Consider the following 24,643-nt stretch of genomic DNA (forward strand, 5'->3'; position numbering starts at 1 on the left):
ATAAGAGGGATGGCCTACACTTAAATGCTTTTGGCATCAGGAGTCTGAAGAAATTAATTGATATAAGACTTAACACAGAGAATCAGGAAACTGAATTCCGATGGGAGTAATTGTGAGAATCTGTATGTAAGAGCAACAATGTTAAATAACTGTTAATGATTGAAATGGTTATTATTATGGAAATGATTATGAAGAGAGAACAAATCTGTGTTCATCCAGTTCAGACCTATCAAGCATGTGGAATGATTTCTGCATACATAAGGAATTAGATAAGAATGGAGACCTGCAATTTTTCAAACAGTGTCATACAGACCACAGACAAGTGTATACAAAAGAGCATGCAGGTAATTTATTATGTTTGTACACAAATGCTAGGAGTATCAGAAACAAAAGAGTAGAGTTTGTTGCCTTGGTTAATATATTTTGACCTCATATTGTAGGTCAGGATTAGTGAGGCTTGGCTATCAGAAGCAGATGTACTAATTGGTATTGGGTGCAAAGGGTGCGGTATTTTTAGGAAGGATAGGAGGGGGCATGCTGCTAATGATATCAGTGACTTGAATCTAGGTAGAGTTGAGACATATGATTGCAATACTAGTAACAGTTTTTCATTTGGCAGTGAGTTTGAAGACATCTGGTGTGAGGTTGGGGATGTGTTGCTACAGGCCTGGTAGATTGGTTGCTAGGGGTGAAGAAATGCATTACCAAATAAATATGATGGGTGTCAAAAGAGTAATCATAATGGGGAACGTGATTGGGTAGCTATGAAATCGCATGAGAAGAATGAAACTGAATTTATTGAGCTGTTGTGAGACAACTTCCTCACAACACAAACTTAGCCACTATCCAAAGGATAGTGACTAAGTTTATGAATGTTCCATTCAGAAAAGGTTACATGCTGATTACAAAGCAAGAAATTATGACCACCTGAGGGGTATGCTGGATTCTGTACTGTGGTATCGGCTATTGGATGGGAAGGATATCGACAATGTGTGGAAAGTGTTTAAAAAAACACTTAAATGATGTGATATTAGAATATGTCCCTAGTGTTTGAAGAATAAATAGAATAGGAATGAATTAGAGGTGTAATCTAATTAAGCAAAAGATTCATAAGAAAAAGATGACATGGAAGGAATATTGTGTGCATTAGGATGATGTCATTTATGATAATTATAAGCAGAAAGCCAGAAGAACAGAGACCTGCAATTATGACATGTGTTGTATGGAAAGCTAAGTCTGAGTATGAAAAGAAACTAGCTCTGCAAGACAAAAGAATTCTATCATTATGCTGTAATTAAAAGAAAGAATGAATGAACGAATAACTCTACTGAATGCAGATGCTATACAGGTGACTGATGCAGAAGTGATTGTTCAACAATTTTAGCCATGTTGCTAAAAAGCTATGAACATGGTATATGCAACATTGAACTCGCTGCAACTTCACCACTCATGAGGAAACTCGTGAGTGGTGAAGTACTAGAACTCTTGCACAAACTGAATAAGAATTCTGCAGTAGGAACTGATGAGATATCAGCACGGATACTAAAGAAGTGTTCAGGTGAACTGGCTATTCCTTTGACCAGGCTGTTTAACATAAGTCTCAGAGCAGGAAAGATTCCTCAGGTATGGAAAGAATGTATGGTAATTCCATTGCACACAGATGGTACAAAGACTGATGTATTCAACTATCGACCAATCAGTATTTAAGGAGTGGTGGCGAAGATTTTGGAAAAATTAGTTAGGGCTCGCATTCAGAAATGGATTGACAGTGAATCTCTACTTTGCAATGAAAGCTTGGTTTACTAAGGGAAGATCATGTTTTAGCAACTGGCTCACATTCTATAATAATGTTACCATTGAACTAGACAAGGGGAATGGATACACCATGATACTTTCGGATTTTGCTAAGGCTTTTGACAGAATACATCATGGAAGACTGTTGCGTAAATTGGAGAATATGGGTTTGGATTATAAAATATTAGGATGGCTGACTGACATATCAAAAAGTCATATATGGGAGATATGAATCTGCAAGATTCAAGGTAACCAGTGATGTGCCTCAAGGATCAGTCTATTGTTATTCAGTCTATACATTAATGACATTGGGAAGGATTTGACATGTGACACAACTATTTGCTGATGATGCAAAGATAAGCAGGGTAATCAGGAGTGCTGCTAATATGCAGTACTTGCAGAATGATTTCAATAGGCTAATTGTGGATATGTGAAAATGGCTTTCATTTCAATGTCAATAAATGTAAAGTCATGCACTTTGGTGTGATTAGTTATTCAGTGTCATATTATATTGGTGGGATTATGCATGAAGAAACATGAGGCTAGGGAGTTTTAGTACACAGGAAATTAAAATTCGCAGGTCATGTAGCAAAGATTGTAAATACAACTTAGAGAATAATGGCAATGCTGAAACAAACCTTGGCATGTAAAGATAAGGAAGTCATTTTGCCTCTTGATAAGACTTCACTTGGACTATTGTGTAAAGGTCTGGTTTCCTGATTTCTGTGGTGATTCTGATACAGCAGAGATTGTGGAATACTGATTATGAAGACAATGAGAATATGTAGACTGTAGATGCTAACAAACAGGAGGAAGAGGGGTGATATGATTGAGAACTTATAACCTTCTGAAAGGGTTATACAGAATTTCAGTACATGGAATTTTTCATTTTATGGAGGGTGGGGAAATGGACATGAGTGCATCCATGGAAGTTGAGAATGAATGCTGTTAAGAATGGAGTTAGGGCTAGTTTTTTCTTTCATAGAGTAGCACGTGATTGGAATGGATTGCCTTTTGATGTTGTGTGTGCAAGTAGCACGAATGAATTCAAGAACAGATTATTGTTCATTTAGAAATAGTTAACATCATTAAAACATAGTTAACTGAGAATAATATCATGGGGATATGTATTTTCCAGTAGCAAACAGAAAAAAAAATGGCAATAGCATGCTAACAGAATGAAAATCAGTAAGGTAATTAGAGAAATGGAAACCAAGTGCTATAAAGACCTTTTTAAAGACAATGAGAGCAGTAAAAAAAATGTAGATTGTGATGAACATTATCAGTAGGTCCGAGACCTAAGATGAAATCATATTCTGAGAGGATATAGTGGAAATGATTTTGATAGTTTGGGGGGGTGTGTGTGTGTGACAATGCTTGCATTATGTATAGATATAATGAAGACAGTGCAAGAAAAAATGATAATGAAGCAATGATTTATTCCATTGAAAGTGATGGTGCAGTGGGAGAAAGTATCTGAGTGATTTTATTCCAAGTGGAAAAGAGCTAAACTAAGTTTACTGGGGCATTTCAAATCAGTCAGGACATGCTCCCTCTCCCCCCCCCCCCTTGGTAATCCAGTTCTCCATACTTGCATTATTATACAAATACAGGTTATATCTTAGCTTATTATTTTACCAGTACAGTTAAGGATTAAAATCCTTCTTTCAATTACCCCCCCCCACACACGATATTTATCAGCAGTGTTTATATTGGACTAGTTATGTGATGTGTATACATTGACTTACATTTACAGAAATTATAAAAGTAGTGTACAGTTTCTTTGTTGACTACACTACTTCATTATTTTCAACTGTTTGTAAATGTCATTTGTAATCCTGTAATCCTTTGTTCTATATATTGTTCTTTAATTTTATTCCTGATGCTACAATTCAGACAGAGAAAAAGAGAGAGAATACATTTACACAAAATTTGCAGTTATTTATTTTCATTTCAGAGATTTTTTACCTCGTGGGAGTGGGATTGTTACCAGGAGGCCTCTAGTATTACAGCTTTTTAATTCTTCACAAGGTGAGTATTGAATATAGGTTAATTTCTGTTTCTCAGATAAACGTCAAAGTATAAAGATCACCATCAACAACCATGGCTCCAATGCCCATAGGTGTCTGATGCCATCTTGATATGATTCTTCCATTGCATTCTATTTTGTGCAAGATGACTCAGTTTGTGTATAGAGTTTCTACACCATTTGACAATGTCATCGCCCCATTCTCTGTTTGATCTTCCTTTTTTGTTCTTTCCTTCAATCATCTCAAACAGCAGCATTTTTATTTTCCTCTCATCGTTCATTCTACATATATGACCAAAGAGACGTAGTTTCCTTTTGATTATTTTCTGGATCAAGTTTTTTCTTTTGGTTGTATTTGTCTGTAGATTTTCTGATTGTTCACTTTCTGATTCCGGCTTATTCTTAAGATCTTTCTATACCACTTCCTCTCAAATGCTAATATCTTCCTTTCAGATTCTCTCAGGAGTACCCAGGCCTCACATCCATAGAGCATGCTACTGAAGATACAGGTTTCTACAATGTGCAGTTTAGTTTGCATCTTTATAGCTCGGCTCTTCCATATTTTGTCCATGACTTTTAAAATAGTTGTTGCTCTGGCTATCCTAATTTTTCTCTCTTTTTTGGGGACCAAGTCATGCGTCATGTGGCATCCAAGATATGTGAAGTGTTCCACGATTTCCAGTTGAAATCTGTCTATCGTAACTGTTCAGTAACTCCTGTTGTCCAAATATCATTGTTTTAGTTTTTTCAAAGTCTAAAATTTAGAAAATTTTCAAAATTTAGTCTCTATCTTTTTCCTTCTGTGTATAGTGTTTGTAATGTCTGTTCCAGCCTTGCTGCGTCGTCTTCAATCTGGACGATGTCATCTGCAAAGCAGAGCTAGTTTATTCTCATGCCATTTATTGAAATGCCTCCATCTTCTTTAATCTTATCTAGTGTTCTTCCCAGATGTGTGATGAAGATGATTGGTGATATTGGGTCCCCCTTGTCTTGTGCCTTGACTAGTGGCAAACCAAACTCCAGTCACACCTGCTATCCTGATTTTTGCTTGTGCTTGGCTGTTTATATCTTTCAGCAGGTGGATCAGTTTATTGTCCACACCATAGGATTCCAAGACAGCCCATGTTATATTTTGGTCAATATTATCAAATGCTTTTTTGGAAGTCCACGAAACAGCAGTATATCTTTTTGTTCTTTCTTCGAGCTTTCTCTGCTAGTAATCTTAGTGCGAGTATTTGTTGCACTGTACTTCGATCTTTTCGAAATCCAGCTTGCTCATCAGGAAGATGTGCCTCAGAACTTCAGGGTCATATGGACATCCATATGACCCTGAAGTTCTGTTAGCATTTTCATCAGCACTTTGCCAAGATGACTCATTAATGCAATAGTTCTGTAATTGGTGCATTCTAAAGCACTACCTTTCTTATGCAGAACAACCAAGACTGATTTTTTCCACTCTTCAGGGGCATACCCTGATCTCCATATTTCATTACACAGCTTATGCATTTCTTTTACAACTGATTCTCCCCCATATTTTAGCATCTCGCCTATTATGTTGTCATTTCCAGGACTCTTGTTGTTTTTGAGATGTTTTATAGCCTTATTCACCTCCTCTTCCAAGATGTCATTTTCAAAGATCTCTGCTGGTGGAGAGATTGCTTTTAGTTCTTTGATTATTTCTGTTGCAGTATTATTTAGTTGATTTTTATATAGTTAGCTGCAATATCTTGTCCATCTATGTATGATTTCTGTCTTTATTATTATTATTATTCGTGACACCTCCAAGGAGTCTGAAGACTCATCGCGGGAGGACACCTACTGTAAACTCTCCGTCTCCACTGCTACACGGAACCTCTACTACCAATTATCTACATCAATGCCATCTTTGACTGCTACTGATCTTATTTGCACTTCCTATTGACATTTCTTATAAGTTTGTAGACCTCTCTAGTTTTGTGTTCTCCATAGTACTGTTCAATGTCTTTGCACTGGTCCTCCAACCATTCGGCTTTATTAGATCTTGCTGCTTTCTGTACTTAATTGCATTTTTGACGATATAACTCATCTGCTGCCTCTGAATTATCTCTTTTCAATTCACTTTTCTCTTGTACCAATTTTAGGGTTTCCTGAGTTATCCATTTCTTGTTGATCTTTTCTCTTTCAGGAATTACTTCCTCTATTGCGTTTTTTTAGCACTGTAGTCAGTCGTTCTGCTCTTGTATTTATATTTTGTTTTTCACTTGGGGTCTTAAGCTTAGTTTCCAATATGTTCTGATAAGCTGTTCTTAGCCTATCTTCATCTAGTTCTGAGATGTTTCTAGCTTTTTGGAACTCTCCTTTGTACTTCAGTTTTAGTTCTTCTATTCGCAATCACTAAACTGTCGTCTAAATCAATATCAGCTCCTTGGAATGATCTGCACTGTTGAACCGGGGTTCTCCATTTCTGGTCTATTAATGTCAGGTCAATCATATTCCTGTGTTTGCCATCAAAGGAGCGGCATGTCCATTTACAACAATCTTTTTTGTTGGAATTTGGTATTGCAAATCATCAGGTTGTTATCCGTGGCAAATTCCAGAAGCATCTCTCCACGTTCGTTTCTTTCTCCATATCCAAATTTTCTCATAACCTTTTCCCATCCTATGTTATTTTTGCCAATCTTTGCATTCCAGTTCCAATGATGAGTATATCCTGCTTCGGCACCTCATCAATTTCTAGTTGTAGATCCCTGTAAAATCTCTCAATGTTTTCATCTGCAGTGGGTGCATGTATTTGAAGTATATTTAAGTTAAATCTGTTAATTTGTAAGCTTGTATTTTAATTCTTAATTCTTCTTAAAAGCACTGTGACTTGACTGCTATGGTAGTTTTTTTTTGAATAGGTCCAGCATTTAACTGCTGAATGGGCTACTTAACTATCATGAATGAATTTAAGACACATAACTCATTTAGCGCATTTCTGCTGTGGGTGTTGTTCATGATTAGTCTAACTTTACCAGTGATAAAACTGAATAACATCTTCATTTGTCGGTTGTTGTGAGTGAACATTTGTTTACTACAAGTAATTCAAAATCTTGAATTAACTGCTTGTTCATTTTGAGTACATTGAACAATTAAGGTCTCCAACCTAGCTTTCACTCTGTCAGTTTTGTCTGCACAAGGTTGTAAACCGGTAGAGCATTAGTATCATAGGTGATTTAGTCACCAAAGCAGGCTTTGTAGAGTTAACATAAAAGTTACTCTGCAAACCATGCTCTGGAGACTGAACGTGAAATTTTTCAATCTACTTGAGGCCTCTGTTAAGCAGGGTAGTGGTCTCACTGGAGAATGAAATTCATGTCATCTTGCCTAGAGCTGGCTGCTGAGGAGACACAGATTCATCAAACTGTAGAAGAAAAGTGAATCGTTGGAGAAATAGTGAACATTCAGAAGTGTGTGTTCTCACTTTAAATAACTGCTTCATTATTTTCAGTATTATTGTTTTTCTGTACAAGAATTTAGGCTTAGGTGCTGGTTTACATTCATGTTGCACTTGAATGGCATAATTTACAGCACAAAGAGAAATAGTTAAACAGCAGGTTTAATTGATTTCAGTCTTTCATCTCATTCACAGATACATCAGGAGGAATACAATGTTAAAATTGCCATAGCACACACAAGAAACAATAAGTGGAAGAAATTAAGCAATTAGATAGAATAAAGACTAAAGTCCTATGAGGGGTGTCCTCTGTGGTGGTGGTGACTAGCCTTAGGTGTTGGACAGGAGGCCTAAGAATTAGTTTTCCAAATTTTGGGAAGTTGAATGCAACCATATTTATTAAGATTAGGCTGGTTTTATACGTCTGTTGCAGATTCTAAAAAGAGTCAAGTTTCTATTTGCTGTGATGGAGCATAGTGGTTTTCTTTCATCTGATTCTGTGTAAGGTATCCAAGGCATGGTCTTCTAGATCTAATTGACCATATTTGTGACAGCAGACATATTTTTTGTGTTCTTCTAGGCATATGTTAACAGATCTTCTAGTTTGACCATAATATGGTAATTTGCAAGAACAAGGAACCTTGTAAACACCTGGAATAGATAGGAGATGAAGCAGATTCTTAGGAGAGCAAAGAAGGGAAGCTAGCTTCAAAAGTTTTGGCTACTTTTTTTCTGAAGTGCCCTAGATATAGGGAATAGGAATGGCATTACTGTAGTCTTTATTTTGAAAGGGATTTGAGGAACAGATAATTTGTAGATTTTTGACAGATGTGTGATTAGAGTATCCCAAAAATGCAAGCTGTTTTTTTTCCAGTAGTGAACTCTGGATTCTGAAGTGGAGGAGAAAAGAGTTTAATATGTCTGAATCATGTTGCCAAATAGTGAACACATCATCAGTAGTGTATATCTTAACCAAACAGAAGGTTTGAGACTGATAGTATCAAGAACTTTTTTTTTTTTTTTTTTTTTTCAAAATGCTCTATATAGAAATCAGCAAGAGTGGGAGAGAGGCTATGGAAGTACCTTCTATTTTTTTATATAAGGTGCCCTTCCAGGAGAAGTAACCAGTATGGATAGCAAAATTAAAAAAAGATCAATGAGTCGGAAGGGGGGGAGGGGGCATTTTTAAGTAAATTTAGAGTGTCAGAAAGAGAAATATTTGCGACTAAGGAGGCAACATCAAAGCTCACCATGATGTTATTATTGTTTAAAACTAAATTCTGATTAAAGGTTTGAAATGAGGGGAATTAAAGATTATGCTAACTGTTTGGCTAATTTAAAGGAGGGAGAGTCAGTAGTATCTACTATGGGACAGAGAGGGTAGTATGTGTTTTTGTGTGTTATTACAATTTTTAACATTGTTTTCCTTTTTCTGTATATTGTTTCTTTTGATTTTATTACTGATGTTTACTTTAAATTTTGAGTAAATGTCAGTATATGAAATAGTGAACCTGTTCAAGATTTTGAATTTCCTACAGCAATAGCTACTGACATGAACATTGTGGGAAGACCCACTTTTTCTCGTGCATAGCCTGTTTACCTTAAATGCATTCACTGTTTCTGCACTCACCACACTCTTGGGCAGTGCATTCCAATCATCTACCACTCTCCACATAAAAAACATACTCCTCACCACCCCTGTCTCCATCCATTCTATGAAAAATCTCATCCATATTAATCTGACAGTAATCTGTAACCAACTTATATGCCTCAGTCAAGTCTCGATCCCTCCTCCCATCTAAGACTCTTGGATGGGAGGAGGGAATGCAAATTCTGCAATTTGCATTCCCTCAATCTATCTTCAAACTCAGTATTCCAGAGACCAGAAGCTACTTTAGTCAGTAGTCTCCCTGGTGATCAAATCTGTGTATAATAATCCATATGTGTACAGTAATCTGCCAATGAGGTCAGGCTGACCATGTTTTGATACTTTGCACAAAATCAAATAAAAGAATACTACTATGCTTCACCATGACAAATACAAACTTGAAAGGTTTTTTACAGTCAGCAGCAGATTTAATAAAACCAACCTAATCTTAATAAATATCATCATCAAATTCCTGCCATGTACCCTCAGGGGGTGTACAGGATATGATAGTACTACATGAAAAATTTACATCATTATCTTAATAAATATGATTGTATTAAAGTTCCCAAAATTTAGCAAACTTCAATTCTTAGCCCTTCCACCCAACTGCACCAAGAGCACCCCTCATAGGTCTTTAGGCTTTTGGTCTAATTTTTCCACTTATTGTTGTGTGCATTTTTGTGTATGTTTTTGTAATTTTAATATTGTTTCCCTGATGATGTCTCAGATACTTAGACAAAATATAGGTCGATTAAAATTGTTTTTAATTAAATTTATATGTTCTGTATTCATTCCATTAAGCCTTATAATGAGTTCAAACAAGCACGTGAGTCAAAGCGTTATGATAGAATTATAGCACTCTTACTTCTACACATTCTGCATATCCCTCTGCATCATTGCCATAATCTGTTGTGCAGTTCTCACAGTTTTAGCAAAATATCCTACAGCTCTGAAACAGACTCTAGGTTCACCATACCACTAGTAACTTTCCTCTTTTGGGATATTGCACCCCCATACACAGTTTGCTGAAACTTATTGCACAGTAATCCAGTACACTAATCACTATTCTACCCCATCTGTTCCAGTTTGATTAACAGCTTCTCATGTGGGCATTCTATCAAAGTTTAATGCTTTAAGGATACTTGTGACATAAAGACTGAATAATATATGCACGTAAACACAAGAAAGATATTTAATTAACCAAATATTTCGGTCTGGAAATAGCAGACAATCTTCAGTGGCACTACAAGAACAGTTTTCAAAAAAAATACAAGGTGGAATACTAACAATAGATCATCTGAAAATAGAACAAGCTGCGTGACGTTATATCACTAAGTATTAAAGGGAATATTTTTAAGCAGAGACGTGATTGAAATAAACATATTAATTAATAATATTAAATAACATAAAATTAATAAAATAAAATTAACATAACATTAACATAAAATTAATATGAATCATTAATTCATATTAATTTTGTTTAATATTATTAATTAATATCTTTATTTCAATCATGTCTCTGCTTAAAAATATTCCCTTTAATACTTAGTGAAGGGGTGCTTAAGGATAAAAGCTGTATAACTGAGAGGAGACCTCCACATAGTCTTTAAAGGAATGCGGAGAACCAACCAGGGCTTCTGAGCTAATGTCCAATCCTCACCTTATCGTGGTGCACCCTGTTGGGTATCTACTTGGATACTGAATGATAAGAATACAAATTGTATTCTTTATTGGTTAAACCAAAATAAAAAATAATGGTACAACATGACAAAATTTCATGACGGCTGAGTGTTGCTCGGTTAAACAAGGCCCCCCGTTGTTTTCGCCAGGGAACCAGGGCAAACAGCGAAAAGTCAGCTACTGGAACAAATCTGAAAACAAACCCCAACTCAACATCACCAGAGTTAAAGATCGGTACTATCAACGTAAGAAGCCTGAATGGCAAAGAAATGGAGCTAGCTGAGGAATTAGATAAGTACCAGATTGACATAATAGGGGTGACTGAAACAAAAAAGACCAAAACTGGTGAGATCTTTCTGAGCAATAAATACAAAATGTTATATTCAGGCAATGACAATCAAGGAAAAGGAGTAGCCATAGTATTCAACACAAAATACGAGGCTAATCTTCTTGAATGGCAGTTAGTCTCAAGTAGACTAATGTGGCAAATATGAGAATGGGGAACTGAACAATGAGACTTATTTGTGCCTATGGTCCCACAGAAGGTTCTACTGAGATAGAAGTGGGGGAATTTTTTAATACTTTAGAGAAATCATCTGACACAATGAAAAGGAAAAGTTGGTCCTTGTTGGGGATGTAAATAGCAGAGTATTAAATGATTATGAGACATACAAAAATATTTTGGGAAAATTTGGAGAAAAGAGCAAAGCTAATAATAATGGCAAATATCTGTTGGATTTCTGCTCAGGACATGGACTGGTTATTACTAACACCATGTTCCAACATAAAAATGTGCACAAATTCACATGGAGAGAAGAGGCAAGGAATAAGAAAAGTATCATTGACTATGTTATTGTTGATAGTGATGTTTTCTCCCTGGTGCAGGACACCAGAGTGTACAGAGGATTTGAAATTGGAAGTGATCACTATTTAGTCTTGAGCAGGATAAAATTGAATTTCATATTGAAAAGAATAACACATAAGAAAGTTTTAAAACGAATAAAAGTTGAGAAGCTCTCAGATGTGAACTGTAGATTAAAATACACAAAGATTATTGAAGAAAAAATGAAAGAGTTTGAGAACAGGAATCAAACCTTGAAGATTTAGTGGCAAACTCTGAAGAAAACATTGATCGATTCAGCCAGAGAGGCATGTGGTGAGAAAACATATCAAAAGTTCCTGTCAAATAAGTCAGCTTGTGCTCTTAGAGAATACAGAGAAAAATGCAAGAATGCTAAACACCATGTAAAACTAGCTAAACAAAAGTCATAGGAGGACTTTGGCAAGAATATAGAAAATAAATATCAAGAAGGTGGCAAAATATTCTGGAGGTTGTTGAAGAAGCTTAGGAATGGAGGAAAGAGTGCTGTAAAAGGAGTTAGAGATGATAAAGGTGACATGAAAACGGGAGAAAAAGATATCCTTGAAGTATGGAGTAATTACTTTGAAAAACTGTTAAATGAAACAAGCAGTGATGAAAGCACAGTGGTAAAAAAAAACACTTACCTGGCATGTAGTCAGGAATACATATCCATACTTGAAGTAGAAAAAAGCCATCAAAGGCTTGAAATGTGGAAAGGCAGCAGGAGTAATGATATTCGATCAGAAATGCCTGAAGTATGGTGGTATAAGAGTCTTCCAGTGGCTGCGCTGCATTGTTCAGAAAGCTTGGACAGAGGGACGAATTCCCAATGATTGGAGTAGAGCTCTCATAGTACCAATATATAAAAAGCGAAATAAAATTGAATATGAAAATTACAAAGGTATTTCCCTACTCAGTGTTCCTGGCAAGATCTATGCAAGTATACTTGAGAAACGGTTAAGAAGAATTGTGGAAGAAAAGCTTGGTGAAGAACAAGCTGGATTCAGGCCAAATAGAGGCTGTCAGGATCAGACTTCACTTTACGACAAATAGTCGAGAAAGCATGGGAATATAACAGAGATTTGGAAAAGGCATATGACAAGGTGCCAAGAGAGAAGCTATTCAATACGCTACTGTTATATGGTGTCAATGGGTTATTATATCAAGTAATACTTAGTCTTTATTTGAGTTGTAAGTCAGCAGTTAGAATTGAAGGAAGTACAGGAAGATGGTTTAATGTTAAATCTGGTGTAAGACAAGGAAGGATGTACATTATCCCCTCTGTTATTCATTATCTATATGGATCACATTATGAAGGAAAGTGGTATTAAACATGATATCAAAATTGGAGAGGTTAATGTCAGCTCTTTGCTTTATGCGGATGATGTTATACTTCTAAATAAATCCGCTACAAGTCTGCAAGATTCTCTGACTAAATTGAATAGCTGTTGTAATAGATATGGTATGAAGGTCAGCAATAAAAAGAATGAAAATAGGCAGAAGCATTGAAAATGTCAACTGTGTTGTGAATGGAGAACCTGTGGAACAAGTAAAACATTTCAGCTACTTAGGCACGATTTTTTACTGAAGATGGTAAATTAAATATAGAAATAGACAACAGAATCAGCAAAGCTGGTATGGTAGGAAGTCAATTGAATAAATTCATATGGAATAAAAGAGAAATTAGTCGGAACACTAAATTAGCTGTATACAAGACAGTGTTCAAATCAGTTTTAACTTATGAATCTGAGAGCTGGGTCAGAAGTAAAACACTTGACCAAAGACTAGAGACTGCAGATATGAGAATCCTGAGAAAGATTATAGGCGTGAATATATGGCATTAATGGCAATATCATATTAAAAACGAGGATATTAGGAAAGAACTTCACATTGTCAACATCCAGGAATGCGTTAGAATCCTGAGAAAGATTATAGGCGTGAATATATGGCATTAATGGCAATATCATATTAAAAACGAGGATATTAGGAAAGAACTTCACATTGTCAACATCCAGGAATGCGTTAGCAGAACTAATCTCAGGTGGTATGGCTTAAACAGAATGGGCAAAGAAAGATTAGCAAAACAAGTGTTCTCTGCTAGGTTGGCAGCAAAATGACTCAGAGGAAGACCAAGATATAGGTGGATTGATACGGTACAAAGTGCCTTAGACGATAGAGATATAAGATCTGATAATATTGGAGTCTTGACAAGTAACAGAGATTTGGAGGAAAATTGTAGATAGGAAGTTAGTAATGATGTAATTTTTTTCATGTAGTGCTATCATATCTTGTACACTCCTTGAGGGTACATGGCAGGAATTTGATGATGGTGATATAACATCACACGGCTTGTTCTATTTTTAAATGATCTATTGTTAGTATTCCACCTTGTATTTTTTTTAAAAGCTGTTCTTGTAGTGCCACTGAAATGGTCTGCTATTTCCAGACCAAAATATTTGGTTAATTAAATATCTTTCTTGTGTTTACGTGCATATATTATTCTATCAAAGGGTTTTGCAAAATCTAAATACACCAATATATATGTACCTCCCTTGTCCATTGCCGTATCATCTTGTTATAATAAGTAAGTAGATTGTTAAAATATGATCTTCCTTAGTAAATCATGTCTATCAAAGAGAATGCTGCTGTTGTCAACCATTTCTGAATCTTGGGCCTCTCTAATACTTTAATCACAGTCCTTTGCAAACAGATTTCCTTTTATCCAATCTTCACAACATCAACCCATCAGTTAATTGACCCTTGCATGCTAACGGATTTCTGGTAGAACATGTAATTGTACTTGAATTATCTGACCCTTCAGTTATCAAAACTTGTTCTGATAATTGAAGGGTCAGATAAACAGTAATTTACTGTAATTTAAAGCCTTAGTCTTATCTGTCATCTCCCTCATTAAGCAGAACAAATTTCCCCTTTTCCCACTCCTTTGTATATTACATCAAAGACCCAATTTAAGAATCTGAAAAGGTACATCAAAGTTGTTGGTAACTCCCTGGAACATTCTCTCAAAACATGACAATATATCATGCTGCCTCCACAATGCCTTTTCGAGTACATTCAGACATTGTCTCTGTCAGATAATTTATATTATGTATATTTATATAATGTATGTAATTTACATAAATTATATAGCTGCATGCTGTCTCTTGAGTTTATCATAATTACTAGCCTAATCTAATCTTGTGGCCTCTTCTTTTAAGAGGATTGCAGCTGATGAATAGTCTGCTTCCATCCCTCTCTATCTCTTGCTTTTGTAAGACTTTTGCCTGTCCAGTCTTTGATGTTGTCTTTCCATTGTAGTCGGGGTCTTCCTCTTCCTTTGCTTCCCTCCATCATCCCGTGCAATACTATTCTGGGGGAGCTCTCCAGAAGAATCCCTCATCAAATGTTCTGCAAATGCTAGTTGTCTTCTTTGGATACTAGCCATATAGTCTCTTTTCATCTTGAATCTTTTAAGACCTCTTCATTGCTCATTCTTTCAGTCCAGCTGATACGATCAATTTTTCTCAAGCACCACATTTCAAACGCATTCATTCGGTCACTCATCTCCTTGTTCAGATTTCTGTTTCCTAATATATGGTATAATTGGAAAAATTCTGCTTTTGCTTTTTTAATTCTGTTTTTAATTTCATAATTAGATCTATTGTCATCTGTTATCCAACTCCCAAGGTATTCAAAACTTTTTTTTACATTCTCTATTCTTTGTCCACTCAAAGTGATTTCCATCCCATCATACCAGCCTTATAGTATCACATATATCCCTTTTCTCACAGTAGTCCTGTATGGCTGGTCACATTCACGTGTTCACTTCATGGTTACTCTCACCAACTAGAGGAAAATTTGACATCGCTAATGAGATAATCAAATCCAAGATATTTGATCCGGATGTGCCTTTTATTATGTACTGCCTAAAGTAGCTGTCTAAAAAACTTAGATTCATTCCCTTTGCATCCTTTGTCTCTTTATTCCAGCCTGTATTACCATAATTAAAATCGATCATAATTTCCCTTTTCTTATTTTCCAGACTAATTTGGATATATATTTCCTTCTCACTGCCCTTCACGTTACCAGGTCTATAGCAACAACCAAATGTTGCTATAGACCTGATTATGCTAGCAGCTAGTTCATTCTATCCACCTTTACCTCATTATACTATTACCACGAAGAGCACTCCTCCTTCCTTTCTGCCCTATCTGTCTTCATGAAAAACATCATATTCCTCCATCTCTGTTTCCCATCAGGATGTCATTCTCCTCCAACCACACCTCACTTATTCTGAAAATTTTGGGGTGAATGAACATTCAGTGCAAAAATTTCATTCCCCTTATTTTGTATACTTCTGACATTTGTAAACAAACAGCCCATTTCTGATTCTATAAGTCCCACACATCACTTCTCAGATGACATTCCTCCATCTCCCCCCCCGCTCACACTTCTCTCTGTCATTAATCCTTCACCCCTATCCAGACCTAATCCCCCCCCTCCCTGCACATCCCTGACTGTCTCAATCCTTTCTTGTCCACTCACACCTCTACTTCTGTATTCAGACCCCCCACACTTTTCACACAGTGTCTCCCTGTCCATCCTGACTCCTCATTTCCCTATCTGTTTTATGTTCACCCCCCCTCCTCTCTCACTCTCTCTCTCTTCACTCATGCCACTGACCTCTCCATTCACAAGCTGTCTTTCCCTAATTCATGCTCTCCCATATCGCTTCTTACTTCCTCAGATCTTCTGTTCATTGCAACCATTATCCTCCTTTTCGAAAACAATCTCTTCAGCTGACTTGCATCAAATCTATTTAATTGCAGTCACTGTTCCTTGTATAGCTTCATTCCTTTGCTCCCACATTCCCAATCCTTTCTTCACACATCTCTACTAGCATACTGATAATCTTCACTTGCCTCGTCACTAACATGCGTGGGTTACTTACTTGCTGCCTTTCTTATCCTGCTACTAATTTTCACCCTCAACAGCCTTCTGATATCCATTCTCACATTTCTCCTTGTTAGTAACAAGGTGAATGTGATATCCCTTCTCACATTCACCTTGTTACTAACCAAATCATTACTTCCTAAGACCACTGCAAACTCTTTTGCTCACTAACTCGTCATATCAAATATTTCAATCACTCTGCTTATTCAACCTCAAGACCTTATGCCAATGCATACTAACCTACAGTCATCAGGTTAGCATGCTAACCTGAGACCATTATGACCAGAAGACTTTTTTTTTAATGGTTACTATCTTTCAGGCAGAAGACTAGAGGAGACATGAGCTGTTCTTTATATAGTTGGATGTAATTTAATCTTTTTAAGAGTTATAGGATAAAAGGATGCCAGGATCAGCCTTATCTTTGCATTATGTTATGATGGTACTGTCTGAAAATTGGAAGAATATGAAAGCATGTGAAGGCAGAACCTTTGCAAGAGATCAGAAGGCTTTATCATCTTTTGAGAAAGAAACAAGTTTTCTGCATTTGGCTCTTTCAAAGTTGACTAGTCGGAGCTTTTTATAACCTGCTTTAGCACTAACAGAACAATGGGTTGGATTGTGTTTGGAAGCAGTCTAGAATAAGGGATAAAAGGCCTTTATTTCTAAATAAGGATTATTTCAGTTAATTCCTCTGATAATAAATTTTTGTCACAGTATAACAACACTAGGAAGTTCTTATGTTATTCTTATTTCTTTACAATTTTAAAAAGAATGCAAAAAAAATCGCCCTTTTTTATAATTGTAAGGATCATTTCTATGCTTTTATCTTTTTTTAAATTTCATGTATAATTTTTTTTTATACATCATTATTTTCAAATGCGTAATTTGATTTTATTTGTATTTACATTTAGAATATGGAGAATTCTTACACTGCAGAGGCAAGAAGTTCACTGATTTTGATTCCATTCGTAAAGAAATTGAAGATGAAACAGACAGACTTACAGGTTCTAATAAAGGCATATCCAATGCACCAATAAATTTGAGAGTATATTCTCCACATGGTATGCTTTCTAGTTATGTCATTTTATTAAATCACAATACTTGCAAAATATTAAAATATATATATATGCATCAACAAATTTAACACTGCAGACAGCTGTGACATAACTAAACAACAGTTGCTTATATTGTTTAATTTCATTTTTTTCTCTTTGTTTTTTGCTTCTATAAAATAAATTCCTGAAAATTCTCTCAGCCAAATAGACAACAAAACATGTTGAAGAAACATCTAGTGTTAATAAAAAATAAAAACTCCAAGAATTAAGACTTGGTTATTTATTAAGTTAATTGCTCATATTGTGATAAACACCTAATGTTTTTTAAGATAATTTTTTAATGACTTTTTACATTAGTAAAATCAGTCCTCAAATTTTTCTTTGTCAGCAGTAGATAGTGACTACATTATAATTATGTTATAATTAATAAGAAAGCTGACATTTATTTTCACGATTCTAAATTTCTTTATTGAAAGGTTACTAGCTGCATATGTTATGTGAACTAACTAGTACCTGCATAGGTTACATTTCACATATAATCTATGCAGAAAAGTGTGAGGAAACTGGTTGTTTATTTTAATGGAACTTGCAGACAAGGCTGGCTCTACCGACGGTGCAAGACATGCATTTGCAAGGGGCGGGAAAATTGGCATAAACTATATGAAAAATAAGGGGGAATGGGCAGCCCTTTCAGACAGGAGTTGGCTATCTTTGCCACACCTTTTCAGCCAAGGATTACAACAATCATAAAAAAGTAGATAAAATATTACATATTGCATCCCAGATTTCTGAGATATAAATTAAAAGCTAACATTTATCTTAAAACAGTAGTGTTTTTTTTTTTTTTTTTTTTTTTTTTTTTTTTTTTTTTTTTTTTTTCTCCAGGTTTTTACAACTGAGAGAATGGGAAATGATGACCTATTTCTATTTAACAGATTACATACATACATTTTGTGTGCATGTAATCATTAAATTAAAACTCTTCAAAATTATAATTTCCATGCTACTTTTTAACTGCTCGTCCAACTTAGCAAACTTCATCTTCCTCTTCTAAAGACTAGCTTCATCTGTCTGGGCATTCTGGAGTGCATAAAGTTTCCATGTGTTTGCAACCATGTGAAAACTGAATTTGTCATCATCGCCATTATGACAAGTCAGGACTTTTGGAAACAGTTATTTTAAGACTGTCTAGTCTAATTTCTCTTCCTTTTTATCTGGCCCTAGAGGGTATTAGACATTAATTCTTTTTTCAATCATCATCATCATCAAATTCCTGACATGTATCCTGAAGGGGTGTACAGGATATGATAGTACTACATGAAAAACTTACATCATTACTAACTTCCTGTCTACAATTTTCCTCCAAATCAGTCTGTTACTTGTCAAGACTCCAACATTATCAGATCTTATATTTCTATCGTCTATGGCACTTTGTACTGTATCAATCCACCTATATCTTGGTCTTCCTTTAGGACATTTTCCTGCCAACCTGGCAGAGAACACTTGTTTTGCTAATTTTTCTTTGCCCATTCTGTTTAAGTGACCATACCACCTGGGATTAGCTCTGCTAACACATTCCTGGATGCTGACAATGTCAAGTTCTTTCCTAATATCCTCGTTTTTAATATGATATTGCCATTAATGCCATATATTCATGCCTCTAATCTTTCTCAGGACTCTCACATCTGTGGTCTCTAATCTTTGGTCAAGTGTTTTACTTCTGACCCAGCTCTCAGATCCATAAGTTAAAACTGGTTCAAACACTGTCTTGTATACTGCTAATTTAGTGTTCCAACTAATTTCTCTCTTATTCCATATGAATTTATTCAATTGACTTTCTACCATACCAGCTTTGCTGATTCTGTTGTCTATTTCCATATTTAATTTACCATCTTCACTAAAAATTGTGCCTAAGTAGCTGAAATGTTTTACTTGTTCCACAGGTTCCCTGTCCACAACACAGTTGACATCTTCAACAATTCTACCTATTTTCATTGTCTTTGTCTTTTTAATGCTGACCTTCATACCATATCTATTACAACAGTTATTCAATTTAGTCAGGGAATCTTGCAAACTTGTAGCGGATTTATTTAGAAGTATAACATCATCCGCATAAAGTAAAGAGCTGACATTAACATCTCCAATTTTGATATCATGTTTAATACCACTTTCCTTCATAATGTAATCCATATAGATAATGAATAACAGAGGGGATAATGTACATCCTTCCTTGTCTTACACCAGATTTAACATTAAACCATCTTCCTGTACTTCCTTCAATTCTAACTGCTGACTTACAACTCAAATAAAGACTAAGTATTGCTTGATATAATGCCCCATTGACACCATATAACTGTAGCATATTGAATAGCTTCTCTCTTGGCACCTTGTCATATGACTTTTCCAGATCAACAGAACTTAAATACAGATCATTGTTATTTCTAAATAACTTAGGGAATTGAAACAACGTAGATCCGAATATAAATTAAATTATACTTTAATAGATATTTCTGATATTTCGGCAATGTCACATTCCCATTTTCTAAAGGAACTTACAAAAAGGCAGGTGCACACAGGCAATAACAATACAGTAACTGAGAATGAAGATATGAAACTATCGTTCTCCTAGAAGTCCTGATGGTGCCCTCTGGCGGGCTAAGTAGGTGTTCTTGGCCGTTGGGCTGAAGGTCTGCTGATGTATGCCTCCCAAATTTGGGGCAGTCGCATACAACCAACTCACAAATTAGTAAACTTCACAGGCTCCTTAAGAAAGTAACTTCTTGGCCTGTAGAAGTTACCAACAGATTAAAACCGTTTAACTCTATACCCCCCCCCCCCCCCGTATTTATGGACTCCCAAAAATACATAAAGACAATGCCATCCACTATGGGACGTAATGTGCCATTACGTCCCATAGTGGATGGCATTGATTCCCCCACATACAAATTAGCTAAACATTTGGCCAAAGAGCTCACACACTATACTGGCAACACACCAGCACACATAAAAAACTCAGCCCACTTCAAAGCCAGCATAGAAAACCTTACACTCCAACATACTGACATAATGGTCAGCTTCGACGTCTCCTCCTTATTCACAAATGTCCCACTCAAGGAAACTTTAGAGCTAATCCAAGCTAAATTTTCCCCCGATATCTCAGCCCTATTTCAGTTCACAATGAACTCAGGCTATTTCGTTTGGCAGGGAAAATTCTACAAACAAATAGAGGGGACAGCCATGGGCTCACCACTCTCCCCCACCCTTGGCCAATTTCTTTATGGAGACCTTTGAGGAAAAAGCCTTAGCCTCTGCCCCACAAAAACCAACCATATGGCTTCGCTACGTTGATGATGTGTTCGCTATTTGGCCACATGGCTCTGAAACACTCCTCTCCTTCCTTACACACTTAAACACCCAACACGCCAGAATCAAGTTCACCCTGGAAAAAGAAGAAAACAACTGCCTCCCTTTCCTAGACACACTAGTCACCCCGCCAGCCTGTTGGAACTTTGGTTTTCTCAGTTTACAGAAAACCCACCCATACAGGCAGATACATCCACCAACAACCCCCCCCCCCCCACAACAATATGGAGTGGTAAAAACACTATACAACAGGGCTAAACAAATCTGTTCTAACGACATAGCCCTTAACACTGAACTAAATCTCATCCTCAACATTTTCTCAGCCAATGGCTAACCCCCCCCCCAAAAAAATCCAAAAAATATTAAAACCTACAAACCACAGCCTCCCCCTCCACAAAAAAGATTATTCTAAATCCATCACCATTCCCTACATCCGAGGCACCTCAGAAAAAATCACCAAAATTCTAAAAAAACATGAGCTCGCCTCCTGTTACAGGCCTTACAGAAAATTGGCATCCCTTATCCGCTCTACCAAAGACCAACCACTTCCCCTAGACCTACCTGGTGTATACCAGGTCCCCTTGCAGTTGTAAACTGTCGTACTTTGGCCAAACAGGCAGGACAGCGAATATCAGAATTTCTGAACACAAGGACTACATCCGGTTTTACAAGTATAGCCATTCTGGTCTTGCAGACCATCCTCTGGCTACTCGCCACAGAATACGGTGGAAGAAAGCAACAATAATACACCAGAGCAAATATAAATTCGAAAGATTATTTATGGAATCAGCCTCTGCCATAAGAAATTCTCCAAACCTCAAAAAATTTGGTTGTATGCGACTGCTCCAAATTTGGGAGGCATACATCAGCAGACCTTCAGCCCAATGGCCAAGAACGCCTACTTAGCCTGCCAGAGGGCACCATCAGGACTTCTAGGAGAATGATAGCTTCATATCTTCATTCTCAGTTACTGTATTGTTATTGCCTGTGTGCACCTGCCTTTTTGTAAGTTCCTTTAGAAAATGGCAATGTGACATTGTCGAAATATCGGAAATATCTATTAAAGTATAATTTAATTTATATTCGGATCTACGTTGTTTCAATTCCCTAAGTTATTTAGAAATGCATAACCAACGTATAAGCCTGTCTACGAGAATCAGATCATTGTTATATTCCCATGATTTTTCAACTATTTGTCGTAAAGTAAAGTCGTAATCTGATCCTGACAGCCTTTTTTTTGGTCAGAATCCAGCTTGTTCCTTACCAAGCTTCTCTTCCACAATCCCTCTCAGGAATTGAAAGAATGTATGCTAATTCCATTGCACAAGGGTGATACAAAGACTGACGAATCCAACTATCGACCTATTAGTATCTGAGGGGTGGTGGTGAAGATTTTGGAAAAATTTGTTAGCGGTTCTCATTCAGAAATGGGCTGATAATGAATCTCTACTTTGCAATGAGCAACATGGATTTGCTAAGGGAAGGTCCTTTTTTAGCAACTTGCTCACATTCTACAACAATGTTACTATTGAACTAGACAAGGGGAATGGATATATCATGATACTTTTGGATTTTGCTAAGGCTTTTGACAGAATGCTGCATGGTAGACTATTGCATAAATTTGGAGAATATGGATTTGGGTTATACAATATTAGCATGGATAAGAGGGTGGCTGACTGACTGATATCAAAAAGTGGTATACAAGGGATGTGAGTCTGCAGGGTTTAAGGTAACCAGTGGTGTACCACAAGGATCAGTGCTTGGTCACTATTATTCAAGCCATATATTAATGATATTGGAAAGAATTTGTCAAGCAACATAGAGCTATTTGCTGATGATGCAGAGATAGGTAGGGTAATCAGGAATGCTGTTGATATGCACTGCTTGCAGAATACAGCATGACATGAATGATTTGAATAGGCTGGAACCGTGGGCATGAGAAAATGGAAGTCAGTTCAATGTTAGTAAATGTGAAGTTGTTCACTTCAGCGTGATTAGATATCTATTGTCGTATTATATTGGTGGGATTATGCTAGAAAAAAACTGATGAGGCTAGGGATCTTTGACTGTTGGTAGAAGTTCATGGGCCAGGTAGCAAAGATTGCAAATACGAGGGTGGTCTGAAAAGTTCTTTGCCTCGACCAAAGATGACAACACCATCAGCAAGATTTTTTTTTTCCAAGTTGGTACATCTGTCATAAGCATCCATGTGAAATTGCAAGTCATTCTATCACGTACTTTGTTTTATACAGTTGTCTGAAGCAGAATTGTGTGTATTCCTTGAAATGGATAAAATTGAGTATCGTGTGGTTATAAAATTCTTTGTAAAAGAATGTTTAACATCAAAAGAAATTCATTCGAAGTTCATGAAAGTTTATGGGCACTCTTCTCCTCCGTTTTCGACAATTAAGAAATTGGCTGCTGAGTTTAAACATGGCCTCACCAGCCTTGAAGATGATCCACATGAAGGACGTCCAAAAAGTGTAAGAACACCAGAAATCATTGAAGTGCACGATAAGGTATTGGATGACTGGTGAGTCAGAGTGCGTGAAATTGCTGAGACTATAGGCATTTCAAAAGAACGTGTAGGATATATTTTGCATGAAGAATTGCAGATAGAAAAGCTTTACACAAGATGGGTGCCACGCTGCTCACAGCAGATTAAAAACGCACTCGCATGAAAATCTCCGAACAGTGCTTGGAGCATTTTAACAAGAATAAAACTGATTTTGTGCATCGATTTATTACTATGGATGAGACTTGGATTCACCATTACACACACCAGAATCCAAACAGCTGTCAAAACAGGGGACAGAAGCTGGTTGTTTAGCACCAAATAAGGCAAAGTCGGTTCCATCAACAGGAAAGGTCATGGTATCGGTGTTTTGGGATGCTAAAGGCATTTTTGTTTATTAATTATCTTGAAAAGGGTAAAAACAATAACTGGGAAATATTACTCTGATCTTTTAACCAGACTAGACAAAAAAATTCGTGAGAAAAGGCTCGGTTTGCAGAAGAAAAAAAAAACTCTTTCATCAGGATAATGCACCTGTCCACAAAGGTGTTTTGGCAATGAAAGATGATTTTTTTCTTCATGAATTGTTGCATTATGAATTGTTCATTACAATTCATAATGATAGATACAAAACCAGTACAGATGGTTCACTGGACATTGATGTATTCCTGTGTTTGCTCATTTTATCTATTTACATCTTGGACAAAAGATACTGTAGAAGGTGGCTATGAGAAAGAAGAAAGAGAATTCAGCTTGGTTAGGGGTTGCCTTCAGAAAACCCTGTGAAACAAAGAGGAATATCTGAGTTTAAAAAAATATATTTGACAGTTGTATGCTTTCACTCATGACATGTGGAAGAAAAACATGAACTTTGATTAAAAAAAAACAAATTGACAAGGTGAGGACTAGAGTAAATTGGAAAGATTACTGCTTGGTATTATCATTTAAGGTAGAAATCAGATAATTGAGTTTGAGCTCAGACCAGGATGAGAGACATTGTAGCAGCTATAAAAATATCCAAGTAGCAATGGACAGGTCACATAAATACACTGCTGAAAACAATTAGGGGATATTTTTGTTTCTGTCGGATAATTATAAATTTCTGCAAATAATTATAACTATTCAGTACTTTATACATGAATAAATATTTCTTACTTATGGATAGGGTGTAATTGATGAGATATTGTTTAAATAATCAATATTTATTACTAATTGTATTACATTTGTAAATTATATATTACGCTTACCACTCGGCCAGCCAACCTGGCTGGCCGAGTGGTTAGCGTATCCACTCTCCAGCCGAAAGGCTGCCGGTTCGAATCCTGCTCT

General features: G+C 36.3%; 1 protein-coding gene across 1 annotated transcript in view; it reads left to right on the forward strand.

Annotated features, from left to right (window-relative positions):
* The window catches only part of LOC150108694 (dynamin-like), a 306,464-nt gene that overhangs the window by 39,077 nt on the left and 242,744 nt on the right, over window positions 1-24,643 (forward strand). The window contains exons 2-3 of the mRNA XM_090416156.1: window positions 3,752-3,825; window positions 17,293-17,442. Coding sequence (XP_090272282.1) covers window positions 3,752-3,825; window positions 17,293-17,442 — 224 coding nt within the window. The remainder of the gene's footprint in view (window positions 1-3,751; window positions 3,826-17,292; window positions 17,443-24,643) is intronic.

This window comes from Typopeltis vanoorti, chromosome 3, assembly GCF_054136105.1.
Source record: "Typopeltis vanoorti isolate ZY-2024b chromosome 3, IOZ_Tvanoo_1.0, whole genome shotgun sequence".
Lineage (NCBI taxonomy): Eukaryota > Metazoa > Arthropoda > Arachnida > Uropygi > Thelyphonidae > Typopeltis > Typopeltis vanoorti.